The 17,855-nt window shown below is 47.9% G+C and overlaps 1 protein-coding gene across 1 annotated transcript; it reads right to left on the bottom strand.

Annotated features, from left to right (window-relative positions):
• Nucleotides 1-179: 179 nt before the first annotated feature.
• ZP1 (zona pellucida glycoprotein 1) lies at nt 180-14,598 on the bottom strand. The gene is made up of 14 exons (XM_081925647.1): nt 13,975-14,598; nt 11,953-12,068; nt 9,609-10,778; nt 8,312-9,568; nt 8,000-8,195; nt 7,316-7,459; nt 4,520-4,704; nt 4,334-4,431; nt 3,574-3,701; nt 3,294-3,483; nt 3,049-3,199; nt 2,336-2,420; nt 1,473-1,595; nt 180-345 (listed from the first exon to the last, which is right to left on the bottom strand). The coding sequence occupies exons 1-14, from the start codon at nt 14,159-14,161 to the stop codon at nt 224-226; spliced, it is 4,152 nt and encodes a 1,383-aa protein (XP_081781773.1). The 5' UTR covers nt 14,162-14,598; the 3' UTR covers nt 180-223.
• Nucleotides 14,599-17,855: the final 3,257 nt, after the last annotated feature.

The following is a 17,855-nucleotide window of genomic DNA, read 5'->3' on the forward strand; positions in this document are numbered from 1 at the left end:
GTATTTCCAGGCTTATAAGCACAAGAAGGGGTCATATGAAGCACTGTCACCAGGGATGGTTCCACTAAAATTATGTAGGTGATGGGGAGGAAAGTGGACATGCCTTTAGCTTGTCAGCAAAGAGATTGCATACCTGGTCATTTAAGCAACTGGTATGTCAGAAGAATTACTGGAAGCAATGAAAGTTTACAACTCTTTAATTCTATGTATTTTCCCATCAGTACTAGAGTTTTGTCACTCTGCTTCTCTTTTTCCAGAGTACGATCACAACAACAAACAAGATTACACCCACTAACGGCAGTGCCACCAAGCATATCAGGGCCAGATCTCCACTGGAGCTCATGTCTGTGGAAAAGAAAAGAGGCTTGCACTTATTTGGCAAGATTTATGTACAACTTAAGTGGTTTCCATAAAGTGGTATAGATAATTTTAAAATAGCAATTGAAACTCTAAAAACAGTAAAAATAAAACCAGTAGATTTTTAAAACATACATGATAAAATTACAAGTTCTGTGTAGGCTTGCTCAAACAAAAACATTTTTAGCAGACATCATAAGCAGTACAGTGAAGGGTCTGCCCAATATCAATAGGCAATAAGCACTAGAGAACAGAACATGGGACGCTGCCATACACAAAGACCGACCAATGGTCCACCCAACTCCGTATTGTCTACATTGACTGGCTGCAGTTCTCCAGGGTTTCAGGCAGGGATGCTCTCCCAACCCTACCTGGAGATGCTAGGGTTTGAACCCAGAACCTTCTGCATGCAAACAAGCTCTGCTACTGAGCTAGGTCCTTCCCTAGCAAATACTGCTATATGAAAAAATGTCATGCCAAGTGCAGAATGAACACTATGTGGCACTTGTAAGGGTGATAGTTGCAGATCAAAGCTGGCACATTTGGGGTATGGCAGTCCTTTGCACCTCCTGAAACACATTTGTGCCATCCATGACTTCCCTAGCCAAGGACCCATGGTATGTTCTATTGGGACAAAGCTAGTATACTCTGAATAAAACCACATCTGTGAGACATAGTTTATTAAGTGCATGTTCTCAAGAGCTGCAGTGGTCAGGGTAGGGTGCTCACCTGAGCTCCTGTTGCTGTAGCTTGTCAGGAGAAAGCAGCATGGTGACAGCAAATGGTATGAGTGCACTTTGCTCTTGCCCCATGCCCCACTGATAAGCCATGGTGACACTAGTGATGGGAGGGCAGATAAATGCCACGTGCCCTGCCAAGCAGTACTCACGAGCTAAAAAGTTGTGATATATTTAGGAGGACATTGGTAGTCAAGTTTATAACTGCTTCAGGCATAAATCCATACTGAGTTTATATCTTACAAAGAACTAAATATAAGATGACTGAAATTTAGTGTTGATGGCAAAACTATGTTAATACCTGTTCAAAAATATACAGCGTTTTCATCATTTCAACTCACTCATTGGTCCCAACCACTGGTGCCAACCACCAATTACCTTTCTTCCATTTGACTTGTTTATCAAGAGTCTGGCTGCTTTCTTGAAAGATCACACCTCCATAAGTGCTTACTAGGTCCAAGGATTCTGTCCCATTGCCTGTCTTCAAAAACCGACGACTTCCTAAAAAGGGAGTTGGATAAAGAAACCAGGTATAAAGAAACCAGTAGGCCACCTTGTGCCATATACAATTTTGAAGGTAAGAAGGAAAAGGAGCACAGCATTGATCATATTGTTAGAGCTGGAAGCTTGTAGGAGGGCTATGCCCTAGAAACCCATTTATACACCCAATGACTAGAGACAGATACAACCCTTTACGGGGGGAAAAAGTATTTGCATTCTGAATGCTTTACCCCAGGAAAGAACCATAGTCAGACCCCTACACATCAGGACTGAAGTTTTATTTGGGGGGGGGGGTTGCTGAGCCCCAGCATCACATATCAGCAGGCCAGCACTGCTGAGTGGGACGAGATGGATCTTCATTTGAGGTTAGGAGTCAGAGCACCTGGTTGTTCGAGTGTCCTTGTATATGGGCTGTTAGAATTGGTGGTATGTGCCAGCAGCCTAGTTTCAAGGTTTGTGAAGAGAGCCGATGTGCTGTTAAAAATAGCAGATAAGAGCCACTTGAACAGGGAGTGTGTTTATCAGGTACCTATTCATTCATACTTTGTCTCTAGTTGCAGCTCATCAGCTCTTAGTGCTCTGCATTTATGCCCCCAATTCCAAGTTCAGTACCAAGATCTATTTTTGTTTACTAGTCATGGGCAGTAAGTGCCATTTGTGCATGCTGGAAATACTGGTGGCAGCCTATCTGGATTCAAATAAGCCTTTTACGATACAACAGCAAAGCCATTTGGACTTACTTGCAGCCACTGGCATTTGACACGTGTTCCTGCAGGGCTGCAGGTGAGAGGGGTGGCAAACAGACAGACTGCAGAAGAGGTACACCTAGGAAAGACATTGCATTAGATAAGCTTGCTAGCAGAGGAGTCAACCCAAGTCTTCCAAGATATTATAATAAAATCCTCATGGGCGTAAACATTTACAAAGTACATTTATCTCCTTACAGTTAAGGCATAATTCTAAATGTGCATTAATGGGAGTGGGAGGGGAACCTCTGGCCCACGGACCTAATCTTTAAGCTTGCCAAGCCTCCTAGTTTTGCCCCACTGCCATGCCCACCTGCCGCTCACCTGACAAGTGAGGGCCATGTAAAACATGCTGCAAAGGAACATTAAGAGTGTTCTCCTGACAGTTCCTTTGCCAGCATGGCTTGCATTCAAGTAGAATTAAATTCAGCACCATTTCAATTTGGCACCTAATGCAAGCCATGCTGCCTAGGGTCAGATCCACTCAGGGACTCTTGACTGCAGCTTACAGGGGGATCAGATATCTACCCGGAGCAAGATGGCTTGCATTTTGAGATAAATTTAAACAGCTGAATTCAGCATTCATCCTACTTCTGCTCATGTGCCACAGAGCACCTGACTGAAGCTCATGGACCACTTAAGGTCTGCAGACCACAATTTCGGAGCCCTTACTCGAGCTCAGCTGCAGTAGGAATTCTGTCTCTTACCAATCCATCCAGCACCATGTAATTGGCAGAATCCACAAATGTAAATGTAGCAATGGTGAAACGCTGGTAATGGTCTGGAAACTGCAGCTGAGACGTGGCAGGCCCCATAGGAACCATCTGGGTTCTGTAGTTATCGCCTTCAAATGGGCATCTAGGGAAAAGAGGCATTGCCATTTGAGCAGAGAACAGTAGGTGGCAATCCATAGAGAGAAACCAGCAGAATTCCTCCTTCCTACTTAACTCACCCATCTATCAGAATTGGCCACTGCAGCTTCTCAAGGGGGTTAGGGGTCGGAGTAGCCCAGCATTCATGCAGAACCAGAACCAAGGACGGGTCCATTCTCTGCAGGACACGAACCTCCACATACACAGGGTCTCTCAGTATCTTCACCACAGGATAGTCTGCATCTGAATAGTAGGAGCTGTAACTGTAGTCTGGGTACAAGAGGCAAAGCGAAAGTTAGCACCTATATGGGACTTCAGAGGGAGCACCATTGGAACCAGAAGCTTTGGAAGCACACCTACCTGTAGCAATACGCAGTTCAAACCGGAGAGGCCCCATCTGGATAACCGGAGCAGGTGTGGGAGGAAAGAAGACTTCAACCTGAACTGGCAAGAAGTCAGTAGCATTGTAGATGCAGCGAGTATTGAGGCTGCATATGGAAGACAGGACAGCGGAATGATACATAGTCTTGCCATGTTCAGTAGCCTTGTCACGTATCTGAAGTTCTCAAAAGATTCTTACATTTTCCTCGCCAGTTAGGCAGTACATCTTTTTTGATGTATATATCCCTGTTAACACCCCTTTATAACAATACCGGATGTGACTTAAATTACTGTCTTCCAAAAGCACTGTTGATTGAAACCACACTTTTAAAAAACCACAATTTTCCTCCACATGTCTCATTTTTGAAGCAAGATTCCTCACTTGAGCATCTGGAATGATTCTGCTTATGCACCTGAAAAGTAGTTTGCAACTAACAGCTGTTACCCTACGGGAAAATCCAAATTACAGTCATACCTTGGAACCCAAACGTCCGACGCAGCTTCCGATTGGCTACAGGAGCTTCTTGCAGCCAACTGGAAACTGCGCCTTGGTTTCCAAACATTTTGGAAGTCGAACGGACTTCAAGAACAGATACCACTGTACTTCAGAAGACTGCTATTCAAGCTTAGCAGTACTAGGAACAGTAGGCCTGCCCTGATTAGGACCAGCATGATGCCTCTTAGACATAGTATAGAGAGCAACCACCAGCTCAGTAATGCGTGGGAAAGATCAACTTACATGAAGGTGCTGTCCCGGGTAATAAAACCATCTGGCCCCCTTAAGATTTCAACGCCCGAAACCAACTGGTTTTCATATATCAGTCTGCCACCAGTCATCTAGAAAGGAACAGCAGCACATGTATAATTCTTTTTATCAAGCTTCAAGGTCCAGATGAAGGGACACTCACCTAAGATGCATCCTCACCTGAATCGTCGTACCACAGTGTGTGAGAGGGAAGTGGAAGACCAAGAAAGACTCCGTTTTCCTGACAGGGTCACATCCTCCTTGGGCATAGGACAGTTTGACACTGTCAAGGACGATGGGGTAGTCCAACATATCCCTGGAGACAACCAGAAGGAAGTGGCCATCTCGAAGGCATTGGACAGTGACTGCAAGGCACAAACACAACACAAGAGTCACAAGCTGGAATTTGCCATCTTTTGCAGAACCTGAAACTCTTACGTTTCAAAAGAAATATGAGCTTTCTGTCTTCTCCTTGCACAAATCTGGGGCAGGCTCTATTCGGATTGAGGGGAGGACTTCATTTTTCAGCTGCCCTAAAATGTCAGGAGACAAGTTCTCTATTTGCTGCTAAGTCACACAATTCCTATTAGGAAATGCTCACAGGCCTTGGTTTCTCCATATGAATCAATATACAGTTGACACTGCCAGTAGAGGAAGAATGGGTTTCCCGGGACAGAGAGAGCCCTAACCGTGACAGCTCTAGATACTGTGAACCTGCAGCATGAGCCCAGGTTCACAGGTTGCACTATAGCCATATTAAGCTGTCCACTGAATTGCAACATCACATTTCTCCAGACGATGGACATGCAATGGTACACAATTTGTTTTCAGAATTTTATACCTTCAGACAAGGCTTTATACACCAGCTTGTTAAAGTTCTACACACAGCAGTGTACAATTGCATCATTGCCCACTGAAAAATTAAAATAAAATTGGTCCTTCAAGGAAAAAACCAAAACCAGCAGGTACAGGAGACAAGAAAGGGGAAAGAACAATAGAAATATTCTTCAAATCCCTTCCCTCAGGATATGGTCTCCACATCCTGCCATGCCTATGTGTGGAAGGTACTGTTTTATGTTTTTCTGAGATGGACAATGGCTTTCTGTGTTTGGGAGGCAAGAGGAGGGGTAGAATCTGGAATTTGGAGGCAACTCTCCCTCTGTCTATCTGGCTGTTTTTGGCCCTGGTGAGATGCTCCTCAGAGGGTTGGTGGTTCTCTGGTGGGGTAACCACACACAATTTTTTGAAAATGTGGTTTTGGCAAAATGGGTAAAAAACCCCACATGCTGTTCAATTAAAAAAAAAACCCACACATTTTGGCCACTGTGAAACATGCTTAAATGTTTGTTTGGTAGAGGTCTGTTGTTGCACAATTTCACAGACAAAATATTTCTTTATAAAATATCTGCATGCATGCCCCAAATGACCTGAGATTTCTAGAGCTTCCAGAGAATGAATTAATCTTTATCTGTATCAGCCACCAGCCATAGCAATAAAACACACAATATGATATACAAAGAGAGCAGGAAGTAGAAACAGAGGGAACCCCAACCCACAGCACAAATGACTTCCTTCAAGCAGAGTTTAGAACCCTGAAGAGCCTGGAACGGGAAGGTAACTCAAAGTAACCCCAGCTAGCATGGTATAGAAGCTGTTTCTACCCCACTTAATAAGGACCAAATTAGATGTTCTTATTGTGCAGTCACGATGATTTACACTCGTGATGCTACCGGAGCAGTCACATGCAGCCCAGCTTTCAATACTATTTGTGCCTAACAAAAATGTTGGGGGGGGGGGGGAGTCATACTGCTTCATTTGCAATCATTGCATGCCCTGTAAATTCCTGTTGAAATCCCGGGTCTCTCTTCATACCATAAATGTTATGAGTTTTGTTGTTGCTTTATAGGCCCCTCCAGACAGCAATAATGTGGTAGCGTCAGGGAAGCACCACAAAGCAACATGAAACCATCACTAGTGCACTATTATTGTGTCAAGAACATGGTACAAAATACACCCGTAATAAAACACTAGCCTGGAGGAGCCTTTGAGCAGTACTATACAGTGGTACCTCTGGATGCGAACGGGATCTGTTCTGGAGCCCCATTCGCATCCAGAAGCGAACGCAATCCGCGTCTGTGGGTGCACGGGTCGCAATTTGCCGCTTCTGTGCATGTGTGTGATGTCATTTTGACCACATGCACAAGCGGCGAAGCCCGGAAGTAACGTGCTCCGTTACTACCGGGTCACCGCAGCACACAACCCAAAAATACTTATCCCGAAGCTACTTCAACCCGAGGTATGACTGTATAGTATCCTGGTTCGTGCTGCTTTGAACTGTGCTGGATACATATTCATCCTGCTAGCCTCTGGATTCTCAGCAGTAGCCAGCACAGGACAGAATCCCAGTGTGGCTTTTAGTGTCAGGTGTATTGAACTCAGCATGGCTGGGAGTACATCTGTAGGAGTTTTTAAACTATGATACTGGGGGGGGGAGTAGTTAAAGCGCTTTGCTTCCCCCCCCCCCCAGCCAACCTGCTGTGCTACCTGGAGCTACGCCATGATTTCACTTAGCATGACATCTAAATGCAGGCTCATGGTTTCTCTTGATCTAGAGAAGACACAAGCTGTAGCCAAGGTTTGTTCCTGGCTTGCTGCCTGTGGGTTGGGGCAAACCATGAGCTCTGGTTCAGATGCAATGCTAAGCCAAAAGCCATGATTTAGTAGCAGCAGAACAACTGGGGAAGGACTGAATTGGGTGAATTTTTTATTTATTTTTTACTGTGAACAACCGCTTATACATCCATGCTTAGCCATTGTTTGGTTTAGCATTATGTGCAAACCGGGCTATTATTTCCTTAGTACAAGCAATAAGTCCCCTTGGTAAATGAATCATTACCATGGTTGCCAGCCTAATTTACCACCAGCATGCCAGGCAATTAGCAGGAAACTAAAGAAACAATGTATTTTGCCCTTTACCTGTGTTGCCATAGTAACATGGAGTAGTTTGATCCCTCTCATCATAACAGCATCCAGTCTGGTAACATTCAGCTTGTCCTAGTGAACCTGCACAGGGAATCTTTCCAGATGAAACCTGGCACTGCTCCTGGGTTAGAGGAGAACCTGGGAGGGCAAAAAAAAGAGCTACAGCAATATCTGGAGCATAATAAAGTATGCCCTATTAGGACTGGCTTGCATGCCACGTTAAGCCAGATTTTAAAATAAGCAATAGCTTGTTGTGAATGAGTCCCCGCAATGAACAAGTGGGAAGCCAATAACAATATTTTTTGTGTCCAATGAATCATTAAAGGAAGTAGAATGCTCTTTTTTAAAGGAACTAAAGGTCTCTCCTAGAATCTTATCAGATATTCAGAGGCAGAAATAGATCACATTCTTCATATACTTGAATCCATGGTTCATCCTTGCCATGTGGTATAAATATAATACAGCTTCCCTGACACTCCATATGTGGAATTAGTATGCAACACTAAATCAAGAAAGTCGATGATCAATCAATAGTCTGAACTTTATGCAGAACAACTATTACTGTATTCATACAATACCCATCAGTATTATTTACTTAGCTCTGAATGCTTCTGTTTTACTTAAAAGCACAGATCACAGAGTTGTGCTTAAGGATAGCATCGCAAAATGATCACATACCTATACTGTAGAGGCCAGAAGGGTGCATTAGGCCAGGATAGAGAGGAGGCACTGGTTGCACATGGCCGGGCTGAGGCTGAGGCAACGGACGCACTTGGCCAGGCTGAGGCAGCGGGTGAACTTGGCCGGGCTGAGGCTGAGGCAGTGGGCGCACTAGGCCGGGCTGAGGCTGAGGCAACGGGCGCACATGGCCGGGCTGAGGCAACGGGCGCACATGGCCGGGTTGAGGCAGCGGGTGAACTTGTCCGGGCTGAGGCTGAGGTTGAGGAAGGGGGCGCACTTGGCTGGGCTGAGGCTGTGGGCGCACTTGACCAGGCTGCGGCTGAGGCAGTGGGTACACTTGGCCGGGCTGAGGCTGAGGTAGTGGGTGCACTTGGCCAGGCTGAGGCAGTGGGTGCACTTGGCCGGGCTGAGGCTGAGGTTGAGGCAGCGGGCGCAGTTGGCCAGGCTGAGGCTGAGGTTGAGGCAGCGGGTGCACTTGGCCGGGCTGAGGCTGAGGCTGAGGCAGCGGGTGCACTTGGCCGGGCTGAGGCTGAGGCTGAGGTAGTGGGTGCACTTGGCCGGGCTGAGGCTGAGGTAGTGGGCGCACTTGGCCGGGCTGAGGCTGAGGTAGTGGGCGCACTTGGCCGGGCTGAGGCAGCGGGTGCACTTGGCCAGGCTGAGGCTGAGGTTGAGGCAGCGGGCGCAGTTGGCCAGGCTGAGGCTGAGGTTGAGGCAGCGGGTGCACTTGGCCGGGCTGAGGCTGAGGCAGCGGGCGCACTTGGCCGGGCTGAGGCTGAGGTTGAGGCAGCGGGTGCACTTGGCCAGGCTGAGGCTGAGGCAGTGGGCGCACTTGGCCGGGCTGAGGCTGAGGTTGAGGCAGTGGGCGCAGTTGGCCAGGCTGAGGCTGAGGTTGAGGCAGCGGGCGCACTTGGCCGGGCTGAGGCTGAGGCTGAGGCAGCGGGCGCAGTTGGCCAGGCTGAGGCTGAGGTTGAGGCAGCGGGCGCAGTTGGCCAGGCTGAGGCTGAGGTTGAGGCAGCGGGCGCAGTTGGCCAGGCTGAGGCTGAGGTTGAGGCAGCGGGCGCAGTTGGCCAGGCTGAGGCTGAGGTTGAGGCAGCGGGCGCAGTTGGCCAGGCTGAGGCTGAGGTTGAGGCAGCGGGCGCAGTTGGCCAGGCTGAGGCTGAGGTTGAGGCAGCGGGTGCACTTGGCCGGGCTGAGGCTGAGGCAGCGGGCGCACTTGGCCGGGCTGAGGCTGAGGTTGAGGCAGGGGGTGCACTTGACCAGGCTGAGGCTGAGGCAGGGGGCGCACTTGGCCGGGCTGAGGCAGCGGGCGCAGTTGGCCAGGCTGAGGCTGAGGTTGAGGCAGTGGGTGCACTTGGCCGGGCTGAGGCTGAGGCAGCGGGTGCACTTGGCCGGGCTGAGGCTGAGGTTGAGGCAGCGGGTGCACTTGGCCGGGCTGAGGCTGAGGCAGCGGGTGCACTTGGCCGGGCTGAGGCTGAGGCAGTGGGCGCACTTGGCCGGGCTGAGGCTGAGGTTGAGGCAGTGGGTGCACTTGGCCGGGCTGAGGCTGAGGCTGAGGCAGCGGGTGCACTTGGCCGGGCTGAGGCTGAGGCTGAGGCAGCGGGTGCACTTGGCCGGGCTGAGGCTGAGGCTGAGGCAGTGGGCGCACTTGGCCGGGCTGAGGCTGAGGCTGAGGCAGCGGGTGCACTTGGCCGGGCTGAGGCTGAGGCAGCGGGTGCACTTGGCCGGGCTGAGGCTGAGGCAGCGGGCGCACTTGGCCGGGCTGAGGCTGAGGCTGAGGTAGTGGGTGCACTTGGCCGGGCTGAGGCTGAGGTAGTGGGCGCACTAGGCCGGGCTGAGGTTGAGGCAGGGGGTGCACTTGACCAGGCTGAGGCTGAGGCAGGGGGCGCACTTGGCCGGGCTGAGGCAGCGGGCGCAGTTGGCCAGGCTGAGGCTGAGGCAGTGGGTGCACTTGGCCGGGCTGAGGCTGAGGCAGTGGGTGCACTTGGCCGGGCTGAGGCTGAGGCAGGGGGCGCACTTGGCCGGGCTGCGGCTGAGGCAGCGGGTGCACTTGGCCAGGCTGCGGCTGAGGCAGCGGGTGCACTTGGCCAGGCTGCGGCTGAGGCAGCGGGCGCACTAGGCCGGGCTGAGGCTGAGGCAGCGGGCGCACTAGGCCGGGCTGAGGCAGCGGGCGCACTAGGCCGGGCTGAGGCTGAGGTAGTGGGCGCACTTGGCCGGGCTGAGGCAGCGGGCGCACTAGGCCGGGCTGAGGCAGCGGGTGCACTTGGCCGGGCTGAGGCCACGGGTGTACTATGCCAGGCTGGGGCTGTGGGCGTACTATGCCAGGCTGGGGCTCTGGGCGTATTAGGCCCGGCACTGGACGCTCTTGGCCAGGCTGAGGCTGAGGTTGAGGCTGTGGGCGTACTATGCCAGGCTGGGGCTCTGGGCGTATTAGGCCAGGCACTGGACGCTCTAGGCCAGGCTGCGGGCGCACTATGCCAGGCTGGGGCTCTGGGTGTATTAGGCCAGGCACTGGACGCTCTCCGTCAGGCTGGGGCTGAGGTTGTGGGCGCACCTGGCTGGGCCAAGGCTGAGGCAGCGGGAACTCTAGGCCAGGCTGGGAATGAGGCAGAGGGCGCACCACACCAGGCTGGGGCTGAGGCACATGACGCATATTGTCCTCTGGTGCTGGGACATATTCTTGTGGTTTGGGGCATATTATGTTGACATCATGGGAGACAACAACTCTTCTGTTGCTTGTTAGTTCCTCTATCCGGACTTTCAAGTTATTGCTGTTATCCTGCAAGATGCATTGAACCAGAATGTTATAGAGTAGTTGCAAGTTTATGTCACATTGATGAGTCAGGACAGATATAGAATACTGAGGTTTTAGAGTCAAATACCAATGTACCTGTTACAAGGCATTATCATAGTCTTGCTATGACATATGAATCTTGTTTTGATAGTAAATTTAAATTTATTTGGCCGAATACTGATTAAGCTAGTGGACTGGATTGCTAGGTACCAGGTGAGAAGCATCCTCCTAAAACATCTAAAAGCTCATCTTAAATGTCTATACAACAGAGCTAATTTTCCCGACAGAGGATTTCTGCTGCAGTAGTTGGCCAAGATCTTGGGCAGGATACAACTAAGTGGTATGCATGGCATGAGGTCCAATTACTCAACAGGACTTTCCCTGCTCTCCTTCCCCTCGTGCACCTTGTTCCCCTGGGGCTTCACTGAGTTCTACACCCTGGTTTTAGGCTGTTCTCTACTGCACATGTTGCTATACTTTGGAAGACAATTCTACCCTTTCTTATACTTGGACTTTCTGCATAGCCAGCTATTTGCAAAATCACTAAAGCAAAAATCAGAAGTGACCAGGGAACCTGGTGAACCTGTGCCTCCAAAATGTTGCTAGATTCCAGAGGTAGCAATAAATGTAAAAACTAAACCCAGCCAGCATGTCTGATGGAAATTGGCAGTCGGGTAACAGGCTCCCTACTCCCAGTTACCTATTACCTGTCTTACAGCAAGGTTTCCTGAAATTATGTGCTTAGAAGAGTGGGAGACTCAAATCCTTGCACAATCATGAAGTTAATGGGCTGACCCTGGGCCAATCACTCAGCCTAAAGCACCTCACAGGACTGTTGGAAGAACAGAAGGAGCTGGGAAGATCAGCAGCCCCTTTCACATGTGAAGGGGACTCCTACAGAACAGGGCTACTTCTCTGCCTTCGGAGTCCATCTGCCCAAGCCGAATATCTGCAAGAAAAGGTTACATTGCTCTTTTCCCAAGTCCTAGAACCCTAAACATGCTCTCAGAAAGGCTGCATATACAATTCCCCTGAAGTCTTAAGGGCACAATCCAGATGTCCACATAAAATTATAGTGTGCTATTCAGAATGACAATGTTGGCCATGGAGTATAGGGTTTCCAGGGAAGCCTGCAACACAAAATCCAGAAGAGCCTCACCTTATTTAATACGTGACAGCCACCATAGCCAGCAGAAAAAGCAATAGCCCCATTAGATGTGATCCAGTGGCGGCAGATTGAGCAATTCGAAACTTCAAAGGCTATCCCAAACTCATCTGTTGATGAGAGGTTAATGCATTAGCCACCAAGAGATGCAACAGCTCAAGAAAACTTATTTGCATTGGTTGAGACTTCTGAAGTTCTTCAGATGTGTGTCCCTTATTATCAGTTAGCCCCTGAACCACACAGAAAGTGTGTGAACTTTTCACTTGCTTTGAAATCCAATAATAAGGCCAATTCAAGAGCTATGCCTCCAACAACAGGTGCTAGACCAGGCACCCCCAAACTCAGCCCTCCAGCTGTTTTGAGACTACAACTCCCACCACCCCTAGCTAACAGGACCAGTGGTAAGGGATGATGGGAATTGTAGTCCCAAAACATATGGAGGGCAAGTTTTGGGGTGCCTGTGCTAGACCAACATGCTCATTACTGCTGCAATTATTTCAGTGAGTATTCCCCATAGGACCAAGGAAAAACATTTTACAATAGTCACTTAATATGCCTGTTAACTTGAGAGGGGGCTCTGCTGGAATCCATATGTGCCAACAATTGTAGGCTTAATCAGATGCCAGGCTAAGGCCACATTCACACAATACATTTAAAGCAGAATCATACTGCTTCCCATCCTCCAAATAATACTAGGAACTGTAATTAAGCGTGCTGAGAGTTGCTTGGAGAACCTTCCAGAGCCACAGTTCACAGAGTAGTTGATCAATCCCTCTTCACAGAGAACTCTGGAAATTTTAACTCTGAGGGGACTAGGGGGTACCTTAACAACTCTACATGCCCTTAAACTACAGCTCCCAGGATTCTTTGGGGGAAGACGCCATGGCTGTTTAAAGTGGCATGCTGCTGCTTTAAATGGGAAGTGCAGATAGAGCCTAAATTATACCGTTAAGTCTCCTAATTCTTTTAACAAGTAGAACAATTGTCTTAAAACAAGCTTTTTAATAAAGCCTAGTTTGGAGAGAATGTTTGCCGTTCTTTGAGTTTCTATTCTCGCCACCACGCCCTCCAAGCCTTAGCTCTAGCCCCACGTACAGGAACTGCAACTCTCCCCTTGGCCTCTCCAGTTTCACAGCTTTGAGCATTTTCTTCTGCTAAACTAAAACTTCTCATTCTAGATATGGATAGCCAAAACCATGCAAGAAAAAAGCTGCCATTGCCACAAAGCTGTCGCAGCCTACCACAAAGAGGTGGCTGGCAAGGAGCATCACTCCCATTACAAGAAGTGTGGGGTATTCTGAAGTGCTCCACTGAAGCAACACAGCTGAGCAAGGCAGCTGCTGCAGCATTTAAAAAAAATAGTACTGTGGGATTTAATGGGAGCTAAAAGCCTGCAGCTTCTATAGCTTGCCAGAAATCTTTTTCCTTGGTCATTTAGATGACCAGAATAAGAGGGCAACTACATACCTCTGATTCCCTGTGACCTCTCCTTTGAGAGGTTACTGAATCCCCTCTCCCTGGCCAGTACTAACAAAGACCTGCTGTTTGGCATCCAGCTTCCAAAGAACCATTCTGCCATAAGGAAGCATAAAGCAGGGGTCCTACCACTCCAACCTTTTAAGACCCAGAGACACATTTGAGAAGCCAAGGAACTGTTGTGGGCGCCACACCAAAAATATGCCCATTTCACAGAGGAAAGACTGGCAACGCTGGAGAAACTCCCCCCAAAGTGGAAGTCACCTACACACACCTCAAAACAAATCAAGCAAAAATGCAGGCAACCATTCCACCAAATGACCCTTCCAAACCCTCACAATTAAAACATAATAAAAATAAATTGAGAGGGGCAGGAGACTTGGCAGACACCAAGGGAGGCACAGTGGGACCCCACTGAGGAGCCCAGATAACGTTTCAAGGAGTTCCCCTATATTTCATGCCCCAACACACATGGCTGACCCCCCCTTTCTAACAGACCAGTCTTATTATTTCTTCAAGAGGAAAGAGAGCCTTCCTTACCCACAACTTTAAAGCGGACATCTCGGCCTGGGCTAGGAAACACAAGCAGCTGCATGCTGTACTCCCCACAGTTGTAATGATATGGGGAGGGTACGGAGCCCACCCTCCAAACGTCACCTTGCCCTTGGCACAGCCCCAGAATCACCAAGATTGCTAACCCCCCCAAATCCCTGAAGCCCCAGTCCATGGCTGCAGCAACCAAAGAAAAACAGAAGCAGAGCCTTGGCAGCCCCTCCCCATAGGAGGAAAGCTGGTGAGGACGCTGGCATTATATAGGGTGAGTGGAGGTGGGCTGGCTGAAGCAAGAACTCATCAGGGAGCAGAGCCTGCACCTGGGGATCTACCCGCAGGGAATTAATAGGGGACCGGGTCAAAAGTGCAAAACCCAGCCAAAAGAGAAAACGCCTCTGCTGTCCCAATAGTAATCTCTCTTCCACTTGCTATGAATAGACACGAGGCAGCAGAAATCGAGAAAGATATGTTCTTCCACTTTTTTGGGTCCCATTTGTACCCCACCCTTCATCCAAAAAAGCTCCCAGACAAGCCTTCATACAATCAAAACAAGACAGTCCCTATACGCCGGCTTGCAAGCCCCACCCCCTCCAAAAAAACTCCCCAAAAGAAAACACGACATGCAAAGAGGAGACAAGGAGGGTTCAAGTCCTGTGAACACTTTTGTACTTGGGACTCAATCGATCTCACTGAATTTAATGGGTCCTCTATCACGAGTTCCCAGGTGAAAGGGTGGTAGGAAAGGGTGATAGCTGCCCTTTCCTAATTTTCCATTCACCTGATTGTCCTTCTGTTTTTATCTTTTGCCCCTTGTTCTTCCTTCACCTCTTTCCTTATGCTTCACTCTTCTTTTTGAGATTTCATCCTTGCCCTTCCTGGCAGGACTCTTGTGTCTTTAAGGGATGTGGGAATGGGGAAGCAGGAGCTTTACCTATACCCCCCACCAAACATTGGTTAATGTGTCTTCTGTTGCACCCCTTACTGTTACACAGCAGATAAAGACAATGGAACCCTGATGGGAAAATAGGTTTGCCAAACCAATTTTATTCTGAGATTCCCCATCATTTTACACTTCTCCACAGAATGTGGTTTATGATAGGTTTTGGAGTGAAGCTTGCTTCTTTCCCTTGAACACACACTGCTTGAATCCAAAAGGAAGTACTGTCATCAAACGTGCTGAGTCTGCTGTGTTTTCTGATTGTTTGGGATGTCCTCCTTTCATTCATTCATGTAGTGTGAGGTTCTATTAACCAATAGTCCTTGTTTTGCCTTTTGGAACATTCCTGGAGCCAGTGATGTGCTTCTGCTATGGAAGTGGCACGCCAGAGGCAGGGATGTTGTCTGGTCCTTAAAACACTTAGGGCAGAGGTTCACAACACAAATCTGAACAATATTTGCATATACTAATTTATATGTACAGATGCAGATTTAGACTGGCTTTCAGAGCCTCTCTATAACCAACATAATTTTTTAAAGTTTTAATAAAAATGTGTGTGTTTGTGTGAGAAATGTGAAGCCCCCTGAACTGCTCCCTAACAATACCCTGGCATTAATTAAACTCTTTTAATTATTCACATTTTCATAGAATTATAGAGTTGGAAGGGACCCTGAGGGTCATCTAGCCCAACCCCCTACAGTACAGGAATCTCGGCTAAAGCATCCATGACAGATGGCCTCCAACTTCTGCTTTAAAACCTCTCTACCAGTCTTGTCCTTTAAAGGCAATGCCAGTGCATACTGAGACAGAATACTGATCACCATTAAAATGCGTTTGTGTTTATCATCATCATCAATAAATAAAACATTGTGCTTGGAAAAAGGTTGCATATCTACTTACAACACCAAGATAAAACATACTGGGGTCAGGCTGTGAGACTTTGAGGTGAGAAGTAACAGTTAGAAATTCTCTTGGAAGAAGGTGCTGCAGAAATAAAATCCTTTCTAATATGTACCATCTTATTAGGAGCACATTTTCAGTTCATATTTTTTCTCCCTTTTCATTTCAGTAACATGAGTAGCAGCGGACACTCTGTAATGATATGCAATCGCTCGTCACACAATTTCACATTAAAAAGAGCAACCTCTCCATATTTCTGCAAAGCTATCAAAGGATCTGGGTGGGAAATATACTGTTCTGGTCCTCTAGGGTTATCCTAGTTTTGCACAAAGTCAATTAAAGGGTCAGCGCATGAAAGTGTGTGCTTAACCCCATTACCACAGGGAATTCAGGGCAGTTTGGTGGAACATTTATGGAAGCTTGCGTTGTCCAGAGTCAAGGGATACTTCCCAACTGTGGCTTTTAGGGCTCCCTCACCCATTATTACTCTTCCTCTGTAAGCGACATGAGAATCTACAACTGACACTTTGTGGGGGAGATTATAGTGCTTTCTGTGTGCATGTACATCAGGCTGTGCTCTAGCTGCGATATAGGATGCAATCAGGGCTTTTTTTTCAGCTGGAACACACCAGACCTCAGTTCCAAGACCTCTCTTGGGTTTGCCGATCGGAAGGTCGGTGGTTCAAATTAATCAATGCGGTGAGCTCCCCTTGCTGTCCCAGCTCCTGCCAACCTAGCAGTTTGAAAGCACACCAGTGCAAGTAGATAAATAGATACCGTTGCAGCAGGAAGGTAAATGGTGTTTTCGTGCACTCTGTTCACCAGAAGCAGTTTAATCATGCTGGCCACATGACCCGGGCAGCTGTCTGTGGACAAATGCTGGCTCCCTTGGCCTGAAAGCGAGATGAGCACCGCACCCCACAGTTGCCTTTTAATTGACTTAACTGGCCAGGGGTCCTTTAGCTTTTTACATTTTATTTGAATGTTTCAAATACATCAGCACCAAGACCTTTTGTCCTTTTGATCATAAGAAAAGCTAGCAAACAGCATTGCTGCTGCAAAAATCAGCTCCCTGGGGGCATCTAGTGGACAAAAAAGGGAAATGCTAACACTCAGTTAAATGCCTGATACTGCTGATATGACTGGGGATGAAAACTCATTAAAGCAGTAGTTGCTAGGCAACAACTATTAATAGTACAATCCTATGGGTGTAAGTCCTACTAAATTCAATTCTGGTAAACAGGATTAGGACTGCAACCTGGGTGTCACAGAATCAAAGAACTGAAGATTTGGAAGGGACCCCGAGGGTCATCTAGTCTAACCCCCTGCAATGCAGGAATCACAGCTCTTAGCTTTCTTTGAAACAATAAATGAAAACTGTATAAATGCAAAACAGCATCCATATAATGGTACCAAAATGACAGCCCTGCTGCCCCATTTAATCTGCAGAAAAGATAAGGTGGAGGCTGGGGAGAAAACCTGTTGCCATTGACTTGCTTGCATTTTAAACAGAAGACGTCATCATTATGGGTGCTTTTAGTGTGGGACTTAATCTTGCATATTCTCACTCTTTGATTTGTTTTCTCTTTATCCACCATGCAGTATCGTCTTTCCTATATCCCATAATTCACTGACACTCTTCAGCAACACTGCTTTGCATTCCATCTTTACTTTTTCCAGTTGCTTCCCTAAGATTCTAGTCATCCCTGGGGGAAGCCATTTGTTTGTACGTCTTTGAAAAGACTGTGCAATCTCTGCAAACCGAATTAAATCTGAAAATGTTATGCCTTCGGAGAAGGAACCCTGCATCTTATTAAGACTGAAGCATAATTCATCACTGTTCCATCAGAATCAAATTCCCTTGCAAGCTTGTTCATCACTGGCATGCTAATCACCCACACTGGGAATATTTTGTAGCTGCACATGGCAAAATTGGCACATGTACAGTCAAAGCATTTGACTGTGCACACAAGATGTAGACGCTTGTCACTTTGGACTTAGAGAGGCTGCATGTTGATATGAATATGAATAG

The sequence above is a fragment of the Podarcis melisellensis genome (genome assembly GCF_964234715.1).
Source record: "Podarcis melisellensis genome assembly, chromosome: 1".
Taxonomy (NCBI): Eukaryota; Metazoa; Chordata; class Lepidosauria; order Squamata; family Lacertidae; genus Podarcis; species Podarcis melisellensis.